At 45.1% G+C, this 23,366-nt stretch overlaps 2 protein-coding genes across 6 annotated transcripts in view; one reads left to right on the top strand and one right to left on the bottom strand.

Annotated features, from left to right (window-relative positions):
- Positions 1 to 16,134, top strand: part of RIC3 (RIC3 acetylcholine receptor chaperone) — a 48,716-nt gene extending 32,582 nt beyond the window's left edge. The window contains exons 4-6 of one of the 2 annotated variants that reach the window (XR_013483974.1): positions 3,093 to 3,238; positions 4,339 to 5,197; positions 14,765 to 16,134. Coding sequence is in view for 1 of the 2 variants with exons in the window: in XM_078148344.1 (XP_078004470.1) it covers positions 3,093 to 3,238; positions 4,339 to 4,802 (610 nt within the window). In the remaining variant the exon portion in view is untranslated. Of the gene's footprint in view, positions 1 to 3,092; positions 3,239 to 4,338; positions 11,839 to 14,764 lie in introns of those variants that run through there. The other variant, XM_078148344.1, reaches the window with a different exon arrangement.
- The window catches only part of TUB (TUB bipartite transcription factor), a 74,346-nt gene continuing 66,972 nt past the window's right edge, over positions 15,993 to 23,366 (bottom strand). For all 4 annotated transcript variants that reach the window (XM_021005513.2, XM_078148342.1, XM_078148341.1 and 1 more), the window contains 2 exons: positions 20,400 to 20,525; positions 15,993 to 17,017 (listed from right to left, as the gene is read on the bottom strand). In XM_021005513.2, coding sequence (XP_020861172.1) covers positions 17,007 to 17,017; positions 20,400 to 20,525 — 137 coding nt within the window. In that variant the 3' untranslated portion in view covers positions 15,993 to 17,006. The remainder of the gene's footprint in view (positions 17,018 to 20,399; positions 20,526 to 23,366) is intronic.

Genomic DNA, 23,366 nt, shown 5'->3' with positions numbered 1-23,366 from the left:
GCAAACGGAATATAATTCAACCATTTCTTAACGATTCAGAGTAATTACTCATTTTTAGAGTCCTTATTTGTACTGTATGGTAACAGAGTACCAAGGCTTCGGCATCTTTATCTATGACTTTGGTTGCCATTGTTTCTACCTGTCTCTGATAGCCCTTCCTTCCCCTTCTAGAAGGCTGTTTCTGATTTTCTGTTGGCTGGAAAACCAGGCCACCAATCTTGTTAAGAGTCGTGTGTTAGCAAGGATGTTTCTGAGTAAGGGAGAACCCATCTGAAGAACAAAACATGGGGATTTTATGACGCCCATTTTAGCAGCTCTCAGGCCTCCTCATGCATTTCTGGTTAAGGCCAGCATTGGGGGAGGTAGAGGCAGGTAAGAGTCTGGCCTCCTGACAAACAGGGTGTCACTCCAGTCGTTGCACAGTCTTGGGTCTGGCCAGGCTGGTCTTCCTGCAGTTCCTCACCCCTGACATCTCCTTCCTTATCTGTGCCCATCCAAGCATGTGAGGAGGGGGTGTCTACACTGTACCTTCTCCTCCCTCTGCCTTAGAATCCCTAGTTCCAGATTCCACCTCCAGCCTGGAACTTTCCCTGATGCCCTTCAAAGATGATAGGTGCTTCCACCAAAAACAAGTTACCTTGTATTTATTTTGTGTATTAATATACCTAAGGACATATACTCCTATGTACACGTGTGTCTTCCCTCCCAATCCAGACTCCCCGTGCGGGGAGGACAGATGCTTTGTTTCTGTGTCACCGCGTCCAGTGCGTTGTGCTTGTTGATTGACTAGAAACCGAGTGGAAATGAGGAGGGAAGTGACAAGACTGCAGAAATCACAGCACTCTGACTGTCTGTGAGTCGTGAGGCATTTCAGGGAACTCGGCACCTGCTGTGGCAGAGGGTTTGATCTGAGTGGAGGTAGTAAAGCCGGTACAAGGCTTCTCCACCCACTGCAGTGTCTTGCGCATAGTAGATACTTAATAAATACATGTTGAATTGAATTTAAATGACCAAGGAAGCTTTATTTCAGGGTCGGGCCCCTTTGTGAATTCTCTGGATTAGTCACAGCATGAATGAAGTGCTATCTGAAGTGATTCAGCAGGGCATGTTCCTAAGAGCCCCAAACTTGGAATCAGGAGACCTTGGTTTGATTCTGGCTTTACCATTTCTTAGCTGTGTGACCTTAGGCATATCACTTACCCTCTTTGAAGCTTCAGTTTCCTCCACAGTAAAATGGGAATAATAATATTTGCATTACCATATCTCATAGGATTGTTGGGAGGAAAGGACATTGTGACCTGCTACAGAAATGGGAGTTATGGTGGTGTTATCTATTTCTACCTGGTCATATGGAAATGGTTTATGGAAAGATGACTATATGTGTATGTATGTGTGTGTAGACACATATATGCATACATATATACATACATACATACATACATACATACACATATACACACACACTACCTTGGCGATGTCAAGAGGAAAAACAATCACATGATCCTGGAAGGAACCTTAGAGGCTAATTCAACCTCTTCATTTTTTTGGTAACCTGTGGCCTCAAACTGCTTGTCTGCGGTGCGGCTTTGTTCCCCAGTGCTCCTCAGCTCAACTCCATGCTTAGTCCTGTGCTCCCCTACATGGTCCAGGAACTCCTCCAGGTTCTGCTCTGCCTCTTCTCCTATTACCACTTGCTTCCTTAGAGAAGAGCTTTTCAGATGCCCCTTTTCTGAACTGGGGCCCCCTTCTCTCCGTGTTTCTCATCTCTCTTTTTCTCCCCTTCCCTAACTACCTCTTTTAAAGGGCTATTCTGAGGCACTCCAGTTTGATCGCCCCAGGCAATAAACTTCATCAGGAACACTTCATCATGCTAGAAGAAAGGTCCTGTTAGCCTTTACGAGGCTCTTCCTAGTTTAAGTTTTAACAACTGTTGTCCAGTAGTGTCTATGTGACCCCTGGAGTGGTTTTGCCATTTCCTTCTCCAGTGTGTCCCCATTTTACAGATGAGGAACTGAAGCAAAAAGCAGCCAAGTGACTTGCCCAAGGTAAAAAGAGCTAGTAAGTGTCTGAGGCCAGATTTCTGAACTCAGATCTTCCTGACTCCACGTCCTCTATCCACTGTGCCACCTGGCTGCCCCAAATGATACAACTACTAAGTGATAGAAGCAAGATTGGAATCCAGACCTGCCCCCGATTCCATCGGACTTCCCAGTACACCCTACTCCCTCTTTTATTTCCTTATCCTAAAAGATCCTGACAGCGTCAGGGCCTTGATGCCATGTCCATCCTTGGGGCTGTGCTGAGCAGGCGAGGTCCAGATGGCGTGACAGATTAGAGGGACAGTGACCTCTATGTCGTAGGGAGAGCTCTGGATGTTGAGTCAGGATCCCAGGCTTGAATCGTGGCCATCTTAGGGAAGACACCTTCCCACCATGGGCAGCAGTTTCATCAGGGACAAAATGCAAGGAGCTGTATTCGATCATCTCAAAGGTCCCTTCCAGTTCTAGCTATGAGTAATAGCATCTGCCAGCCAGGATCTGGGAGATGATTGTAAAATGAAAGGTCTCCCTCCCGTGGCCGTACCAGAGAAGAACATTTTTTAAATCCATAAATGTTTCCTGGGCTGAGACTGACTACTCAGTAACTTAAATGCTTTTTTATATACAATTCATTGGCAGGACACCTAATATTTGAAGAGGCTGGCCCTGAAGCAGCCTTGCCCAGACTTTCAGGAGGGGCCAGTTACTCATGGTATCACCTTCCAGTCACTGAAAGAGAGAGAGAAAGTCAGCCAGGCCTGGGTGCTTCTGGAACAGGCCAAGAATAGCATCTCTGGGATTTGTTAGCTTGCTTCTACCTTAGGATGCAGGAACTCATGTAGGAATAACCTAAGACACTTTTCTCAGTTCTTTTGTGAAGGGAAAGACATCTTTTGCTAATGGAGGTGATCACTGTGGCCAGTAACCAAACCCCCTCCTGCCTTTGAGCTCCCTTGTTTAGGACAGAGGCAGGTCACTGTAATGGGCTGTGGGGGAATCATTGCTCATTGGGATTTAGCAGATAACCGAGTTGTGTCTGACCCCTCTGAGCAGGGCACAGAACGTGACTTCGGACCAGGAAAAACGGCTATTGCAGCAACTCCGAGAAATCACCAGGGTCATGAAGGAGGGAAAACTTCTCGACAGCCCCTCTCCTGAGAAGGAGGCCGAGGAAGCCCCTTACATGGAGGACTGGGAAGGTAAATGGCTTCCCCCTAATTCTCTGTTCCCTATCAGCAAATAAAAAGCCTCTCCAGGCCCTGAGTGGAATCCAGAAAGAGGCCTCCTATTACATTAAGGTTGAGTTTACCAATTATAATAATGTGCAAATGGATTTTGAATTTTCCAGCTTTTCACATTGTGCAGCAAGCATGAGGCCCACTGCCAGCTCTGGCACACAAGCTGCAGCCCGGCCCATCTGCCTTTCGGGCTGGGGCTTGGCTGACATAGATTTATTTCATTACTTTCCTTAATTTGGCAACATTTTTGTTTTTTCTCATTATCAGAGCTGGGATTCAGCACCGCACCGCCTGCATTCCTTACTTTATTTACCGGGTCTGTTCTGTTCTTTTGTTCTGTTTTGTGAAGGCAAAGAAATTGACAATGGGAATTCTGTCTTTGGAAAGCATGGCGCTTGGCGTCCAGGATCTCAAGCACGTCCTCCTCTATACCTGACGCTCACCAACTATTTCAATTGTGTTGCTAAGTAGGATTCACAAAATGTTGTCTTTTTCTCCCGGCAGGAAGCTCTTAAAATGGTTCCAAATATAAACTATAAACATGAGCTGTGCTTCCTTCAGCTGGCATTTGGTGCAATTCTTCAAGTGGAAGGTTTTAGCTGTTTGTTTAGTCTTCCTCTTTGGTCCTACAGAAGAAAGCTCTGCATGTGTGTGTGTGTGTGTGTGTGTGTGTGTGTGTGTGTGCGTGTGCACGTGTGTGCGTGTGCGTGCGTGCGTGTGTGTGTGTGTGTGTGTGTGTGTGTGTGTATGTTGGGGGAGGGTTGAAATGGAGATGCCAAAGTGCATCTTCCTGAGTGCAGAGCCATTTATAAGCCCATTTTCTAGTTCTCCATGCTCAGGATGGTGTTTTTATCTGAATTGGTTTGTGTCTCGGAGAGCATTTGGACAGTCAACCAAATTGCTGAGCATTTGCCCAAGTGCAACTTCAAAACCATTAGGATCATCTGTAGGCTTCTCGAAAGGATTTTTCAGGATGGCTGCCTTCTCTGAATCTTTTTTTAACCCTGTGTTTTATTTCTTGAAAGAGTATCCCAAGACCTTTTCTCTGTTTTTCTGTGTAGGCTACCCAGAAGAGACGTACCCAGTTTATGACCTTTCAGACTGTGTCAAGCGAAGGCCAGATACAATCCTAGTGGATTACCCTGACTTGAACCAAACCTCTGCTGAAGAGATAGCAGAAAGAATGGGGGGGCTAGGGGAAGAGGAGGATCATTTGTGCTGTGAGAGTCTACCAGTTGACCTGGGTGAAGTCAGCCGGGACTGCCAAGCCCCAAAAGACAAGACTGTCAGTTTCAGTGACCAGGACAGAGTCCTGCCTCCAAGCCAGAAATCAGAGTGCACTTGCTGTCCGCACGAAGAGGACGATCCTGCCGTCATAGCAGAGAACACAGTGCTCCCCTTGGACAGCAGCAGAGAGCCGGAGGAAACACACCTGTATTCCACAGAGGCAGTGCTGGGAAACAGACCGGACAGGGCAGAGGAGATGGGCACGTTAAGGAAACGGAACCTTCAGGGTTTTGAATGAATCAAGGCCGGAAGTCCAGAAGTTAACCCACTCGATTGGGCCTCAGCCTTTGGCCCAGTGACCTGTGTAGCACCCCATCATCTCCTCCTCTGTGAGGCTGGTCCAGTGTAGCAGATGACACCTTCCTCCAGGCCATATTTTTTGATGACATGCAGAGCAGTGCAGAGATAGATGTGAGGACAAGGGTGTCATAGCTACACTCTTCCTTTTCCGGCTTCTCAGAATAGTCAGTGCATTCAGTAATCATTATCTATTAATAATTCCTAATTTGCCTGCCTCTGTAGAGGATAGGAAGCCAACCTGGAAGTATAGCCCGTTCGTTCCGTCCAGGAGTAGCAGCCACAAGTGGCCTTCCTTGAGGTAGGCCGAAGTTGGCAGCAGCCATTCATGAAGAGGTAAGCCCCGAGTTGCCTAGTTATATGAGTTTGGGTCTAGTGTGAAGACTGGCCGTTCATTTGTAGTTCATTAGTATTTAGCGGGTACTGAGTTGTGTCATAGGCTAAATGTAGAATGAGCCTCTTTCTAAGAGTGGTTGTCACTGAGCAGAGCAATTTCTGGGAGCATACACAGACTCTTCAGAGTCCATCCTAGTTCATTCTATAGCTAAAGAAGAATTCCATCTACAGCATCCCCGAAAAGGAGTCATTCAGCCTTTGCTTGAATACCTCCAGTGAGGGACAACATGCTACCTTCTGAAGCTGCCAATTCCACTTTTTTGGAGAGAGATCTAATTGTTTAGAAGTTTTTCCTGACATCAAATCTAAAATTTCCTCCCTGTTTCTCCATCTGTTGCTCCTAAATGTGCTCCCAGGATTTAATAAGAATAAGTCTGATCTTTGTTCCAAGTAACAACTCTTCAAATCCTTTAAGGCATCTGTCCTATCTCCCCTGTGTCTTCTTCAGGCTAAACATCTCTGCTTCCTTTATCTGCTCCTCACGTGACATTATCTCAATCAAGGTCCTTCACCATCCAAATGGTCACTCTCCAGCTTCCTTCCTAAAACGTGAGGTACAAAACCAGATGAGGGAGAGAACCTCCTTAGAATTGCCTCCATAGTCCTAGAAGCTACACCTCTCTTAATGAAGCCCCAGATAACATTAGCTTTTTGGCCATCAAACCCCCCTATTGACTCATATGGAATTGCAGTCCCCCAAAACCTACAGATGTTTTTCAGATTTCTTCTGGCCACACCCCTGACCTTGCATTTATGAAGCTGATTTTTTGAACCCAGTCACAAGACTTTACATTTTTCCACATCAGATCTCATCTTACTGGCTTGGTTCAGCCCAGTGTTCTAGCCTGTCCGTTTTACATTCCGACTCGTTCATCCAGAATGTTAGCTCTCTCTCCTGCAGTTTTATCATTTGCAGATTTTGTAAGCATACTGTATTTATACCTTCATCTAAATCATGGATGAAATATTAACTGACACTCCAGTCAAGACTCGGCTTTAAGTTGGCATAAAACCAGTCAGTAATAATTACTTCTGGGGTCCACCCACCCAGCCAACTCCAGCTCCACCTAATTTGGCCCACATTGTCCCTTCTTTTCTGCAAGAATGAGATGAGAGATTTTGTCAAATGCTTAGCAAAAACCTAGGTAAATTATCTGTGTCATTCCCCTGGTCTACCAATTTAGTAGCCCTGTAAAAAAAGGAAATGAGGTTGCTTTGACATGATCTGTTTTCCATGGAGCATTCTCATTACCATCCCTTTAGTGTTATGTTCTAGAACTTTTCCAGGAAGTCAGATTCACTGGGCTACAGGTAGTAGCTCTATTCATTTCCTTTTTTTTTTTTAAACCTGAACATTTGCCATTTCTCGTGCTGCATCACCTTTCCCTTTCTCTTGTTGCTGTGAAGTCATTTTTCAGTTGTGTCCAACTCTTCAACCCCATTTGGGGTTTTCTTGGCAAAAATACTGGAGTGGTTTGCCATTTCCTTCTCCATCTCATTTTACAGATGAGGAAACTGAGGCAAACAGTGTTAAATGACTTGCTCAGGGTCACTCAGTTACTAAGTATCTGAGGCTGGATTTGAACTCAGGAAGATGAGTTTTCCTCACTCCAGGCCCAGCACTCTATGCACTGCACCACCTCGCTGCCCTGTTCCTTTCTCCACAATCTTCCAAAGATCTCTGATGGCATCTCAACAGTCCTTTCTGCCAGTTCATTTCCCTGGCATGAACTCTGTCTAAGCCAAGTGACACGCTCTCTTCTCTGCTACTTATTTGGAGTTTCATTTCCCCATTAGCCATCTTTGTTCTCTCCTCTGTGGCCCTAATATTATTCTCCTTGGCAAGAAAATAAAGAAGCAGAGGAAAATGGGAACAGCTTCCCCAGAGCTGCCCCCTCTGGGAGAAGGTGAAGATACCTCTGCTAATAGGAAAATGAACTCTGGAAATTTTACACGGAAGATTTCTCAGCTTTTTAAAAATAATCTGCTGATTTTAAAATGACTCTGCCCCAATGTTGTCAGCCACCTTGGTCTTCCTAAGCACTTCCAAACCCAGAAACACCTTTCTACCCTAGTGTTGTACCATTCCCTATGTGGATGGGGTTTCTGGTACAGGCCTTCCTATTGCACCCCATCCCTACACAAATAGGAGAAGACCTTGAGGACAGGTGAGTAAAGTTCAGGGAGCCTGGAAAGAAGGAACAAGGCCTCCCCTAGAAGCTATTTCTGAGCTTGTCCCTATCTGGGAAGGGCTAAGCCCATGGAGAAAAGCTCATTGTGTCTCAGAACTTGAAGAGACCTCAGCAGCCCACTAATCATAGGTATAAGTTACTTAAGCAGGAATGACCCCTACAGGAATCTCCAAAATGTCATTATCTGGACTGTTTGAAGATGTCCAGTGCTGGGAGCTCACCACCTTCTGAAGCAGCCTATTCCACCAGCTAGTTATAAGAAAATAGTTTTGGTTTTGCTTTTATAATATATATTAAGCTGAAATCAGCTTCTGTGCAGTTTTCACCCATTGCTTCTAGAATCAAGAACAAGCCTAATGACTCCTCCAAACAATAACCATTCAGATTTGGGGGAGACATCGTGTTTCCCATGCCATCCCCTACCTCTCCATCCAGCCCACCCATTCCCAGTTCTTCGAGCTGATCTTAAGATGGCATGGTTTTGAGGCAGCTGGGTGGTGCAGTGGATAGAGCTCTGGCCTTGGAGGACCCGAGTTCAAATATGGCTTCAGACACTTGATACTTACTAGCTGTGTGAATCTGGGCAAGTCACTTAACCCCAATTGCCTTACCCCTCCCCCCCAAAAAAAAGATGGCATGGTTACTCTTTTTGGTACTCAATTCAGCTAGTCTGTACTTCCCTCAACACTTCAAGGATGTACTTCATCGGTGTGGTTGCTCCCTCCACTGACACAGATTGCAACCCCTTAGTAGATCATAACATAATTGATGGCCTTTGAGAGTTGCGGTGGCCAAAAAAAATTCATTACCTTGTAGCTGACCTAGAGATTGACCTTTGAACTTAGCTGGGCTCATCCTTGGACAACAGTCCATCACTAGGTCTGTAAGGCCTTTCCAGCTTGTGTGTGACTTCCAGAGATTGGACTTTGAGATCACTTTCATACCACAGTGAGACATTAGACTTTAGTGGAGGTGGCTGGTCAGTATCCCACCTAAAATGTGGTTACCATCACTGAACTGCCTCCTTCCAGGAAGAAGTAGATATGATCAATAAGGACTTCCGCTGAATGGAGACATGTCCTGAACTCAGCAGCTGCCCAGAACTAATAATGCAATCGGGCAGATTTGGGATTAGAAGAGGTTTGAGCCAAAACCAGGTGACTGACAGGACCAAGAGTGGGATGAGTGGAGTGCAGCTGTAGAAATTGGACATTTTACCCTGTTTTATGGAATTACGGAATTCCAAAGCTCATTCCCTTAGGGAGTCCGAAAACATCTGGAGTACACAGAAGAAGGCAGGGCTGTGGCTCCTCGGTTCCCTCTGCTGGGAGCACTGAGGCCATTGTCCAGAGGGCCTGAGAACATCTGGAAGGTTGGTGGGAGTACAATTTCAGCTTTTTTCTTTTGCTGTAAGCTCAGGGGCCTCAAGAACATCTGAAAGGCCATACTCTACAACACCAACATTCCATCTCGACATTCCGATTAAAAACTTGGGACCTTTTAATTATTCACGTTGTCAGCTCATTTCTCCTCACCAGTCCACTTCTTCCTAATGACTAACATGCTGCTCCGTGCTTTCCCACCCCTTAGTTACCCAGTCTCAGTCAGTATCAGGTCACACACCCTTCGTTCTTATCCTATGGTCCTCTGATCCAGAACAGCCCTACCACACTCCCACAGCTTATTCTCTGGCCAAATTGGTCTCTTCCAGTCTACTCCATTGTTCCTGTCTGAACCCCAGTTCTACTCTAAACAAACCCCTAAACCTCAAACATTCCTTCTCTCATTAACTGAAACGTGAGCTGTACCCTGAGGACACATCTCTCACAGTCTTCTCTAACAAAGGCTTTTCTTGATCTATCCCAGAACTTAAGAGTGGTGAAGGGTCAGGTTAGTCTTGCTCCCTTTTGCCCCTTCTAGATCACAATTCTCTCACCATAATTCAACCTTTCCTCCATCCAAGTTCATGCCATTTGATTATACCACCATATCCACTTGTTTATCATCTGCTGACCTCCAGGACACACTGCCTCCTTCCCCAATGACATTAACACCCAACTTACCTGATTTATCCTGCCAACTACTTCGTTATTCACGTACCCTGATCTCACAGTTCTCCAAATGCTTCAACTCCTGTGATTTCTAATTCTACTCCCACCTTAGACTTCCAAGGCCATACCTCTGTATCCTGTGGGACCCACTACCACCACCACCTCTAAATCTTGGATTCCAGATTCCCCTTTCCAGCCCCAACTTCCTCTTTCTACCCTCTCCCACTCATCATGCTTTCCATTTCCTCAGCCCCTCCATCTTGTCCCAGTCTACACCTCACATTATGGCTCACTTACCACCCTACTCAATCCTGACCTATTTCAGTGATTCCCTGGACACCACACTGGAATTACTTATCCTCTTTAACTGGTCATTCTTCCTACCTTCCTAATTCTCAACCCTAGGAAACATTTCCCTATCTGACTTTTCCACACCCATTCCTAAGGTATTGAGCACCACTAGAGAAAATGAAGCTACTGAATGAATGTATCCCTTACTAATTTAGCCTTCCAATCCTTAGCTGCTCCACAATCCTTTTAGTCAACTTTTTAGCTTTATCATTACCTCCAGTCCTCCCCAACTCCTGATTCTCCCAGGCTTTTTCTCATATAGTAGCTTCCTTGATGCTATGGCCAAGATTCACTGTCACATTCCCTACAACAACTATTGTAAACCTTTTCCTCTCTCCTTAAATTCTTAATCCCAGTCCCATGCCCTACACTGATAGCAGATGACTTTGTCTTCTTTACTGTATTAGTTATTTGTGTATGTGTGCCATGTTCTCACTAGGCTGTGTTCCCCATGATGGCAGGGGCTTTGTCCTATCTCAACTTTGTCTCTCTCTTGAACTTAATAAAAGTCCAGCTCCCATATCGTATTAATGAAGAAACCCAGGCCTACAGAAGGGAAGGGAGTCCTAGTTACATGGATATTCCAAGTTAAAATTAAAGTCCTAACTCTTCCAGAATTACCCCCCAGTTTACACGTCTGACACCACGCCTACGCAGTTTCCACCAGGCCTCAAAAGGCCACAAGTTTGTACGTGTAGGGCCAAGAATCTGGGAAAGACCAAGAGACCTGTAGACGCTGCTTGTGAAATGCATGAGAGTCAGAAATTAAAATCCTATGACTTTAGAGTTGGAAGCTCACTCAGAGAGATTCTGATCTACCTGTTTCTGAACAGGAATCCTCTCTGTGGCATCCCTGGCAATTAAACATACAGTTTCTCTTTGAACACGTTACAAATGTTGCAAAACTCCCATTTATCTAGCATTTTAAGGTTTAAAAACAGTGACGAGAAATTTACAACTTTAAAAAAAAATTTTAATTAAGCATTTATTTTTGTTCCCAACCACCTGCCCCATTCTCCCCTGAAAAAAAGAAAAACCACCCTTGTAACAGATATTCATAGTCAAGCAAAACAAATTCCCATATTGACCATGTCTAGAAAGTGTCTAATTCTCTATTTTTAGTCCATTATTTCTTAGGAAGGAAAAATTCCTTAGAATCATGGTCTGTTGTTCTTACTGTATGAATTGTTTTCCTGGCCGTGCTCAGTTCACTGTGTATCATTTCATTCAAGTCATCAAGTCTTCCAAAGTTTTCTGGAACAGTCCCCTTTGTGTTTATTATAGCACAATGAATTCACAACTTCTTGAAGAAACTGTTGGACAATGTTAAGGGTTGGAAGGTTTGACTTAAAAATAGTTGAAATTTGACTCCTTGCAACTTTTACTATCTACCTACACTAGTTCAGCTTTCTAGAACCACAAGGAACAAATCTAATCCCTCTTCACCACGACAGCCCATCAAATGTTAGAAGAGGAAGACAGATGGTACAATGGGTGGTGTTGATTTTAGAGTCAAGGAGACCTGTGTTTGACCCTGGACAAGTCAATTAAGCTTTATCAACCTCATTTTGTTCATCTGGAAAATGAAAATGTTGGACCCAATGGACTTTAAGGTTCCAGATCTAAACCTATGCTTCTAAGTCTTCTCCAATAACTCAAATACCATGATTTGTTAAGGATTAACATCCATGAGATGTATATACACACACAATATGGAGCCAGCGGCATTGAAAAAGGCCTAAAAGTAGGATGCTCTGGCTGTGCTAGGAACAGACTTTATTGAAAATGTGTTGTGCTCATGCTGGCCATCTTAACAAGTGGATGGGTGTAGGTAGTTACCATATAAAGAATATGTTGTATGCAGCATGATGAACATTTGTTTCATGTGTGTGTTTGTTGGAATGAAATGTGTTTTACCCCTGAGAAACCTGGAAATAATCCAGGTACAATCTGAGACATTAAACACAATATCACAATATTAATGTTACTAACTCTGGCTAGAGAAATTATTTCCAAGGTGTTTTCTACTCAATCTCCACCTAAAGACATTAAAGATGGAACTATAGCACCAGCCCTGAAATCAGGAGGACCTGAGTTCAAATCTGGCCTCAGACCAAACACTTGACACTTACTAGCTAGCTGTGTGACCCTGGGCAAGTCACTTAATCCCATTTGCCCCCCCCCAAAAAAGATGGAACTGTTTTGCAAAGATTAGGGTTTTCTGCCTGCTGAAACTACTACCCTAAGAAGTATCTTTGGATTTCTTTCCAGATATTTAGTGCACAGTGGGAATAGTAAAACAAAAATGTTTTTGGAGAAGAGCTACCTCAAGGGTCCTAATAGGATCTACTGAAATACAGTGTAGTGAAAAGAACACTGAACTGGAAATCAAAAGACCCTTGTTCAAATGCCGGTTCTACTAGTTAGGGTCTGTGTGATCTTGATCACTTACCTCTCTGTGCCTCAATTTCCTCATTTGTAAAGCATTGGATTAGAATCCTAATCTTTTTTTTTAATGTCATGGGACCCCTTTGGCAGTCTGAAGAAACCTCCAGACCTCTTCTCAGAATATTTTGAAATGGAGAAAACAAAATGCATAGAATTACAGAGGAAACCAATTAGATTGAAATAGTTATCCAAAAAAAAGGATAATTTTAAAACTCACGGAACCCAGGTTAAGACTCTCTGGGCTAGATGATCTAAGGGCCCTCCAAGTTTTAAATGCTGACTGGCTTGATATAAATTAGATTAAAAATATTTTCTAGCTTAGTATCCGAACATCAGAGCATCACAAGGCCTCAGAACTGGACCTCAGATGCCATTCAGTCCAACCTTTATTTGAAGGAGAAGTGTTCTCAATACTCCTTCAACATTCAGCTTCTGTACCTCTAGTTAAGCTTTGGTAGGGGTGGGATAAAGGCTTCATTGCCCTTCCTAAGGCAATTCGTTTCACTTTTGCCCAGCTCTAATTAAGTAGTTCTTCCTGTTACCCATGTTTATTTATTTATTTGGAGACTCCCTATCTCCCCTAGGCTAGAAGTGTAATGGTCATTCCCGGGCCTGATTCCCCTTATCAGTCTGCATGGAACCTGCTTCATTTTTCTGACCAGGGCCACTCGGCCCTCCTTAGGCAGCCTGGTGGCCATCTCTGGTGCCACCCAACTTTAGTCCTATTGCAGCTCCAAACGTTTGAGCTCAAGAGATCCATCAGCCTCAGCCCCACCCGTCAGCAAGGATTGGTTGGCTATGGTCATCCTTTATTCTCAGAGAGGACCAAAATGGCATCATTATGTTAGAGCCCAGTTACAGCATGTCCAGGTGTGGCAGATCAACCAATACAAGTTCAGGATGCTCTACCACAGGTTGGGCACAAATAGGCCATGTGAACATTTGGGGTGGGTCCTCTAAATTTGTGCATCTCATTTTTCTTTTGAGCTATTTCCATTCTGCTTTGCTTGTAAGGCACAGCACTTTCTCTGATGAGGTCACACTATGCTGGGCAGTGCCTCCCATGTCACACAGTCATTTCCAAAGTTCTTAAGAGAGACCTTGAGAGTGTCCTAGTATTTCTTTTTCTGACCACCATATGTGTAAGGATTACTGTGCAGTACCACACTTGGCCTACCCTTCCTTCACTTTCTGCTTTTCAGACCCTCAAAACAGAACCAGGCCTACACACACACACACACACACACACACACACACACACACACACACACACACAACACACACACACACACACACACACACACACACACACCCCTACCTACCTACCTGTTTTTCTTATTTCACTCCTTTGATGCCCTCTGCGTTCCAAAGAAACATTTGTTACTTCTCCCCCATTAGAATGTGAGCACTACATCATTATATAAGTCCTTTCAATTGCTAAAATAAGTTGGCAATTCTAGGTTGCTCTTGATTCATGTTTGTATTTCAGATTTCCTACTCAATTATGGTCTTTTCATTAGAAATACTTTAAAGTTCTTCAATTCCATTAGAAGTCCATTTATTACCCCTTTAGGATTATATTCAGCTGTGCAGGGCAAATTATTCTCCATTTTAAGTCTTTTGCCTTTTAGAATATTGTATTACAAGATTTCTTATTTATGTTAGAAGGTCCTCTGTGATTACGATAGCCATTCCTTGATACTTGGACTACTGCTTTCTGGATGCTTTCAGTATTTTTTCTTTGACATGGGAACTTCAGATTTGGGTTATAATATTTCTGGGACTACCCCTTTTCAGGTTCCTTTCAGGAAGCAATCGGTGAATTCATCCTATCTTTACTTTGCCCTCTGGTTTTAATAGACCTGGGCAGTTTTCTTTAATGATTTCTTTTTTTTCTTTCTTTTTTTTTTTTTTGGCAATTGGGGTTAAGTGACTTCCCCAGGGTCACACAGCTAGTACGTGTCAAAGTGTTTGGTCTGCAGTTGGATTTGAACTCAGGTCCTCCTGACTTCAGGGCTGGTGCTCTATCCACTGTGCCACCTAGCTGCCCCAGTGATTTCTTGAAATACAGGGTCCAACCTTTTTTTTTCAAATGGTTTTCAAAGTGTCCAATGATTCTTAAATTATCTCCCCCCAAGTCAGTTCTTTAAAACATCAGATATCTTACATCTTCTTCCATTTATCATTTTTTCCTAATATTTCTTATTGTGTCACAGAGTCAGTGATTTGTTTCTTCTACTCTAGTTTTCAAAGAGTACATTTCTTGGCCAAGGTTAATCACCTTCTCTTCTAAGCAATTCATTCTTCCAATTCTTTCCTGTAGAGTTATTTCATTTTTTATCTATTGATTTATTTCTTCTTGGTATTCATTTTTTTTCCTTTGAGACTCTGCTTGAAACTAGAGTCAGACTTGTAATCATTTTTATACTGGCTGGTGTTTTTTTTTTCTTTTCTCATATTTCCAGTTTTAACTCCTGAACTGGGGCTTGCGCTCTGTGTGTGGGGCTCACCTCTACTTGGTTTCATCCTGAGTGTACCTTCACCTCCCCCCTACCTTGGACCCTTAAGGTTCAGGATGTTGGATCTTCAGGGACCCCACTGCTGTCCCGTAGTCCACAAAATGACTCGGAAAGTTATTCCCAGATATGAGGGTCAAACACATCTAGATCAAGGATGATGTGGGAACAACAGCTGTGAAGAACGCTCCCTGGTACATGCAGTTCTTGTGCAGTTTTTGAACAAGATCAACTGAACAATCAGATTGTGTTGATGACATTACAGAGTAATCATTATTTCTGCCTGGTTTGCACCTGGGTTCTTAAGGGTTGACTCTCCAAATCTGACCCTAGTAACAGATGTTTGCTGGTTGACTGACTGAACCTCACTGCAGTAACAACAATCCATTTGTATAGTACTTCAAGGTTTAAAAAGCACTTTCTGGTATACAGTAGTTATCTTCATTTTACAGCTAGAGCCACAGAATGTTAGAGCTGCAGGCAACCTCAGCAATTCTCTAATCCAATCCTTTCAATTTCTAGATGAGGAAATTGAGGCCTATGCATGTGAAATGACTTACCCAATGATCTCACTGCTAGTTAGTCTCAGAGGCTGCAACTCAAATGTGGTATTCTTGCTCCATGTCTAGTACCCCAAGATGAAGAGACTGAGGCTCCGAAAGGCAAATGACTTACATCTGAAGGTCACACAGTTAGGATTTTAATTGGAGTCTCTACCTTCAAAGTCCAGGGCTCTTTCCACTCTACCATTTCAGCAGATTCTCCCTTCTCTCCATGCTAATGAGTCAAAGGGCTCTCCCTTACCTGGGAGTACTTAGCCTTTCAGCCTACCAACTCTTACACATGAAAATTTTATTTAAATCTGCCAGCCCCCACTGCACTGTTATAGGGAGGAAAATAAGGCAATATGGAAATGTGAGTTATCTTTTCTTCAACTCTTAGAACATGCTTAGGTCACTAGTAACCATCCTACTGCCTGTCCAGGAAGTTTACTTTAAAATTCCCGGCCTGGTGGCTTTGAGGCCTTACATGATAACTTAGCTGATAAGGCAAGTGGGCTGTGGGGCAGGGGCACATGAGAATGTCTGTGAAGGGTTAGTATCAACTTAGAAAATTACCAAGGAATGACAAGGAACAAATGACCTTCCCCCTTCCAGGAAAGACATAAACAGCAGTGTTGAAACAGTTAAGGTTTAATTTGTTAGTTTGTTTTCTGTATGTAGCCAAACACTAATTCCTACACCAGACATGTCATTATGAAAATACCAAATTAGGCATTGCACATACTGATAAATAAATACATTTGCTCAAATACCAAAGAGTTTATTTAAAAAGTCACTTAATAAAAGCACAGATTCATCTAAAACTCCAGATAGTTTTGAACAAAAATAAAATGTCTGACCACTCGAAAATAGGAAAAGACACTCTTGTGCAAATAGACATAACACATTCTAGGCATTATGAGAAATGACTGGCTAAGTCTGGGCTCTCAGCACTGAGGCAGTGCTGGGCCTTCTGGCCAGGCTGCTTTCTAACTCACCATGAGTTAGCTACATTACAGGAAACACCTGAGGCCCAGCCCAGCTCAGATTCCAGCAAGCCTTGGGGAGAAGAAGAGAGAGGGGGTGGGGGGATCCTTCATAGAAAAGAAAAAAAAAGGCACTGTGATGAGCTGGACAATGTAATGGGCACCAAGGGGTGGGGTGGGGGTGAGGGCGATTTGGTTTGCTCTGATTTGGTCTTGTAATAAAAACTCAGTGGGAATGCTCATAAAAACCAGAATGCTCCCCCAATCTCTCCTTTCTGAAAGCAAAAGCACATAGAAATGTCAAGCCAAGCTTTGAGCCAATTAAGCACAAGTAGTCCCCTCGACCCCTTAAGAGGGGAGAAGCTGGGCCCCTGCCTAGCATGTGAGTCTGTTCCTGACTGGGAAGCAGTGTCCACTCCCTGCTGGAGGGAGCACTGACCACCCACCTCAGGTCAGCCAGGAGCCAGCCAGGACTTACTCCTGGGGATTCATAGGGACAGAGGCAGCCCAGTCCACGCTTCAGAGGTGGACTGAACCGGAGCGGGGAGAAGCCAAATGCTGTCTTCTGGTCACTTTCCACGGGCGGGTAGCCAGGGGCTCACTTACAATTCTGGGTACCAATGGAAATCGGCTGCGTTAGGCCACGTCTTTGGAAGTGGAGCATCAATTGCCACCTGGGAATACATCAGGGAGAGGTGGCCCCTAATGAGTGTCCTCCAAGACACCTGGCCCTGGCCTGCACTCAGGGGTCTTCGAAGAGGACTGGTGAGAGGGAGGAGGGTGCCAAAGGAGGGAAGACGCCAACATTATTGCCAACATAAAGCCACAGTCGATAGAAGTTGCTTGCATAAGAATGCCTTCAGCACCCTGGGACCAAAGCCCCACTGGTATCTCAAGGCTCACTCGTGTGGGCCACTTCTTGACAAACATGCTCAGACATCTACTTTACAAACCTAGCAACTCACCCATGTTTTAAGAACTCACGGGGAAGAGATCTTCCATTTTCTTCTTTTCACTGATGGGGAGAACCCATAGGTCTCTCTCTAACCCACTGTTCTTACCCTTTATCCCTGGAACTCCTTGATCCCCTAAATCTCAGTCTGTGTGGCTTCTCATCGCCGGGCAGCATCTTCCCCTGGGTATTCCCACTGAGGAATGGGACCCCTCCCACATGCTTTCTTCACTAGTGTTAACTGGTAAGGCACTTTCCCCAGAATGTGTCCCAATTTACCCAAGAACACACATGCAAACTAACTGATTTCTTTTAAGTTTAGTAATGCAAAAAGGAAAGGAAAAAATATAGAAAATGCTGTTTCTTCTGAACACCCTCCTCTTGCCCAGAGCCCCTGAGGAATTACCTGCTTTCCCAACCCAGGGGCAGCCTCTGCCCCAAGAAGGTCAGGAAGTGAGGGGACAGAATTCCTGGAAGACATCTGCTCCCCAGCCAATACAGACTATTCTCCCAGCATGCTGAACTGGACCCAGCAGTTTCTGTACTTCAGGAAACCCTTAAGTCTGGTTTGGATTCAAAGGGTGGCCAGGCCGCCTGCAAACACACTCGTGCTCATGCACACAGATTCCCTCCTTACACATGACAGACATTCAGAAGGAAAGGGAAGCTAGTTTGTCTGGCAGGGCCCCTAAGAGTGGGAACAAAGAATACCAAAAACACAGAGTGGCCACCAAGAACCAGCTGAGGGTGGGAAGACTGCCCGTATGGGCTGCAGAGCTCATGTGTCCTAACCAAGGCTTTGACCTGAAATACCTTCAGCCCTCAGGTTTCTGACATCACACCTCCCTCCCCTAGTGATCAGTGAGGCACTGTAGCTATTGCGTGGTTCTTATTCCTGAACATTTTCCCCTGCCCCACAGGCCACCCCCCTGGGGTGGGCAATGAAATTTGTTGCTTTGTGCTTCTGGGTTCCAGACCACCAGTGTCCTACCTCGCCCCCACCCCCCAAGTCGCTGCATCTCCAGAAAGTCTCCAATTCTTGATCCCCCTGAAGTTTCTGGATTCAATCACAGGATGAGAAGGGCCCTTGAGCCATCCCTGAGCCCAACTCCCTTATCCAGAAGAAGAAACAGGTGCTGAGAACAGGAGGGAATGAGCCAGCAGAGCTGGGGACAGAACCCATGTCTCCTGACCCCAGACCAGGCCCCTCAGGACATATCCAAAATGGCCCCATTCAGTACATTCAACCTCGACTTCTTCCTTTCTAAATGTGAGTAATAACACTTGTACTATCAACCTTCTAGGGCCTCTGGGGGAAAAGGACTTTGTAAACCTTAAAGCGCTATAGACATGTGAGCTACTACTGTTACTGTTATTCCTATTGTTATTAAACAGCTCCCTGGGCATACTAAGGGTTTAATGAGCTAAACAGGACTTAGATCATTGATGCAGAGCCCAAGATCCATGCCTCCTTCATGTAATTCAATTAGGGTTACAGGAAGAGCACAGATTTAGAGCTGGAAGGGACCTCAGAGGTCTAGTCCAACCCTGTCCCCCTCATTTTACAGATGAGGAAACTGAGGTACAGACGAATTAAGTGATTTGCCTAAGGTCATACAGGTCAGAAAGAGGAAAGCCAGGATTTGAACCCAGGTCCTGACCTCAAATCCAGAACTCTGCACTGAACACTACTCTGGAAAAAGCCAGCCTGACATTGGCCTAGAGGTCTAGAGTTCTCAGGTGCCCTTCCTTCAGGCTGGGCCAAGATAAAACTTCTTCCTGATTCTAGCTGACACATGATTATCCAGGGGACACCATCTCAGGTTCTGTCTTTCCTGAGACAAAGGATTCTCAGCACTGCACCCTGGCCTAGGCCTGAGCCCTGCCTGGGGCCAAGGCTTTGCAAGGCTAGCTGCCAGGCACCTACGCAGAAGAGTAAATTCCCCCAGACCACTCACTGCAAGGAAGAAATAATCCGCTGCCCACATACCCTGTAGTCCTTACAAGGCCCAAGGGAATATTTCATGAAATTTGGAGCAAGAAGTCACCCACACAACACATTCACACACAGCTGTTGGTCACCCAGACACATTCAGACAAACACAATCAGAAAGGTGAACATAGATGCATAAACCAGTCACACAGGTGGTCACCCACATATAACCAGACACTCTCAGGTGGAATCGCACATACACAATCACACATGTACAGAAAGACAAAACATGCTCACAGGAGACGCGTGATCTCACATCCACACACCCCTGGTTCACCACTGACTGGAGCAGGTGGCTTTATAACGAGGTGGTTCCACACGAAACCAAAGTCCTGAGTGGGAGCCATGGGACAACTTGGGCAGCAGCCTCAGACAGGGGCTGCTGTGGCAGGATGTCCTGTGTTCTGCCAGCCTTTATGCCTCCAGGGTTATAACCCCCAAGGCCCAGACAAAGACTAACAGACTTTGATTTTGACACAGCCACAGAGGAGACTCCAAGCCCCCTCTCTCTGGGTACGTTTTGTATTTGTGAGTCAGCACTGATGGGAAAAAGGGATATTTGGAGTTTTCCCTGGGTCAATGAGGAGTGTGCTCTCTCTAACTCACGGCACCCCCTCCTTTACCCCAACTGGGCCTGAACCCAGGCACAGTCAAGCCCTGAGAGAGGACTGGCAAAGGAGGATGAGGTGGAGGAAGGAAAGAAAGGAACAGGATGAGGACAGATAGGATGGGACTGGTTGGGAGGGGATGAGGGAGGTCAAGATGAAATCGGCTGAGAGGGAAGGGGGAGGACAGGAATGAGGATGAGGAAGTAATGCCTAATGGAGATCTGGGAGACATGGGAAGGGACTGGGGCAGAAAGGGAGCATGGAGTGAAATGTCTATGTTCAGAGCGAGGACACCTCGCCGTCTTCAGGAAAGACAAACGATGAGAGATGGGAGTGCTGGAGAGAAAGACGCCATTTCTCCCATCTTGGCTGGAGAGGGTCCAATGTGAGGCAGTGGGGAACCAGCCTTAGCCAGACCCACGTGGCAAGTCCTGGGGCCACAGACTGGCTGGGGGACTTCCTGCGGGGCGGGGGGTTGGGGCAGCGCCCGCCCGCTTACTCACAGGCCAGCTTGCTGTCGAAGCTGGAGAGCGCGATGGCAAACGCCTGCAGGACACACATCGGGTAGTTGTAATCCATGGTGAACACGTCTTCTGCCACCCGGCCAAACTGCATCACGATGTAGTCAGCTAGGGAGGGACCCAGACACCCCCCAAGAGGCAGATACACAGCCAGGCACAGAGACATGGCGAGCGACGGATGCGGAGAGGCAGAAGGAGACAGAGCCATGCAGAGGGAGACAGCATGGGGAAAGGACACAGGGAAAGGGCGAGAGATAGCCGCAAGAAAACAGAGAGGCAGAGAGCGGGCCACAGACAGAAGAGGCAGAACCAAGGGGAAAGGCAGAGATAGGAAAATTGCCAGAGTGAACCACAGGGAGAGGCAGAGAGCCAGAGACCAAGGGAAGGGAAGAGACAGAGTGTTGCAAAGTGAGTCCCAGTTCCTGGGGGCTCTGTACCCGGCCCACCCATCCCAAGCCCATAGCTGAGGCAGAGCCACAGGTGGAAAGAACTATGGGGAGACAGACTCTCAGGAATTAGGGTTCTCCCGGTGACCCCCACAGTTAAACCCTGAAGCTGTTGTTCTAAGGCCCTAGTCAGTCACTGAGCACACCCGTACCAAGGTCTGGCTTGCCACAGGCCCTGTCTGGGGGTCCCTCTGCCCATTTTTCCCAGACTGAGAGCATCTAAATGCCCACAATACTCAAAGAGACAGCTCATTTGCTCCCAAATTGTGACTCTGCAGGACAGGCTGGCTAGTGTCTCTGTGCCAGAAGTCAGCTGTAGCCCGGGCCTCAAGGAAAGACCACATTGCTTCCCCAGAAGAGGACCACTTGTAGAGTGCCCCAGGGCCCTGTTCTTGGTTCTAAGCTATTCAACAACTTTATCAGTCACTTGGAAAAAGGCACATATGGTGTGTGTGAGATGATCAAACATGTGAATGGCATGAAGATGGGAGGGATAGATGATTGACATGACAACTGAAAAAGGACAGACTGAAACTACTAAGATGAAATCTATTAAAACACTTGGATGGACTAGCATTTGGCATATAATAGGAGCTTAATAAGTGCTTTTTGATTGATGGATGGATTGGTGATGTCTTCAATATGGGTACTCCATCCATGGGTGCCCACAGTCCCTCCCAATCTGCTCACTTGGCCACGTCTTTCCAGAAGCCCTTCATGGATCACGTACCTTCTCTTGAGGTCTCCCTGGGCCCTTCTCCTATCTTAAGAGAACACCAAGGCAGCATTCAGGCTGGTCCTGGACATGTGGCTGGCTGGCCTGCCTCCTTTCCCAGGCTCACATGTAGACTACAATCACTCTTATGCTAATTCCTATATGTGAGTGATTGGTAAACATCCTGCACCCTGCTTATTCCCACCATGAATCTCTTCTTTGCCCTTTGGGTTACTTGATCATGTTAATTCTTCCGAGATAATGGTGTTTCCCAAATTTACCATCATCTGGCATCACCAGGAAAATACTGGTGTTGTGGGGCAGCTGAATGGCACAGTGGATACAGCACTGGCCCTGGAGTCAGGAGGACCTGAGTTTAAATCTGGCCTCAGACCAAACACTTGACACCCTAGCTGTGTGTCACATAACCCCACTGCCTGGCCAAAAAAAAAAATACTGGTATTGAAGAGATAGATGTTTGCGATAGCAAACAGCTTGGAATTATTGCAGATTTTTCATTCGTAATTTTTTCAAAGGTGATCAAACCCAAAATTCAAGCCTAGTCCCATCCTACTGCCCATTTGGAGTACCGATAAATGTAGGTGAAACCAGGTGCACCATCTATAAAATGACCGTGATGATGTCAAGAAAACGACACTGAAAAATCATCAGTGCAGTGACCAGTCTTGGCTCCAGAGGACTGATGAGAAAGCACAGCCCCCACATATTGGCAAAGTTGGGGTGGATGGTGGCTAAGAAATGAGATGCTGTCGGATGTGCCCAGGGTTCTGACTTTTTTTTGCCTAGTGATGATTCTTTATTACAAATAAGGTTTTTTAATTGAGGGGAGAGGAGGAGAGGAGAGGTAATTATTAGGAAAAGACTAAATAGGGGCAGCTAGGTGATGCAGTGGATAGAGCTCCGGTCTTGGAGTCAGAAGACCTGCGTTCAAATCTGACCTCAGACACTTGACACTTAATAGCTGTGTGACCCTGGGCAAGTCACTTAACCCTGACTGCCTCACCAAAAAAGGAAAAAAAAAGACTAAATAATATAATGAAGAAATAAGCCTTAATAAAAAAAAGTGTGAAAATCTAAAAATAAATATACTAATGATGGGCTACCTTGGTGGACCATCCTACTTGCATGTCAATCTGAGTAATAAGCATTTTCCATCCATTTTGTTTTTCCAATAAAGATGGTCAAATAAATCACTTTTAAATGACTGTTCATTTCATGAGTCTTTGTTAGTCTTCTGGGGATCAATGTCATTGGTACAGTTTCATCTGTAAACAGGAGCATTTGGAGAACCTTACCATCAATAAGGAATTCTTCTGTTTGGACTCAGTATAAGATCTATTCCTCAACGATGGGAAAAGAAGCTAAGGAGAACATATATCTCCTTGTTGGGTATCATTTGATGTTCACACTCAAAGAGATCAACGATATGTGAAACACTTGTTTTAAGAAGACTTCTCCAGACTCCATTTTGTTCTACTGAATCCAATGTTTGGGCTTTTGTAAAAGAACAAACAGATACAGTGCAATCTTATATCCTCCAGGTCATTTATTTAGCTGTGTGCTTGTAAATCATGGAAAATGATTTTGGAAAATGATGTAAAATCATCTTCAAAATTCTGCCTATTCCATTCTTAGATTTTCATAAAGGATACCTAAGATGCACATATAAGCCATTCTTATGACCACTTGATAAAAGATAAGTAAGTAAGCAGATGGGACAGTAACTGAAGATTTCATCTGGGTCCCCATTTTTAGTGAAGAAATTTA

This window comes from Phascolarctos cinereus, unplaced genomic scaffold (assembly GCF_003287225.1).
Source record: "Phascolarctos cinereus isolate Bilbo 61053 unplaced genomic scaffold, phaCin_HiC Scaffold_9;HRSCAF=440, whole genome shotgun sequence".
Lineage (NCBI taxonomy): Eukaryota > Metazoa > Chordata > Mammalia > Diprotodontia > Phascolarctidae > Phascolarctos > Phascolarctos cinereus.
The sequence above is the reverse complement of the archived record's forward strand: the minus strand, read 5'-3'. Positions and strand labels throughout refer to the sequence as shown.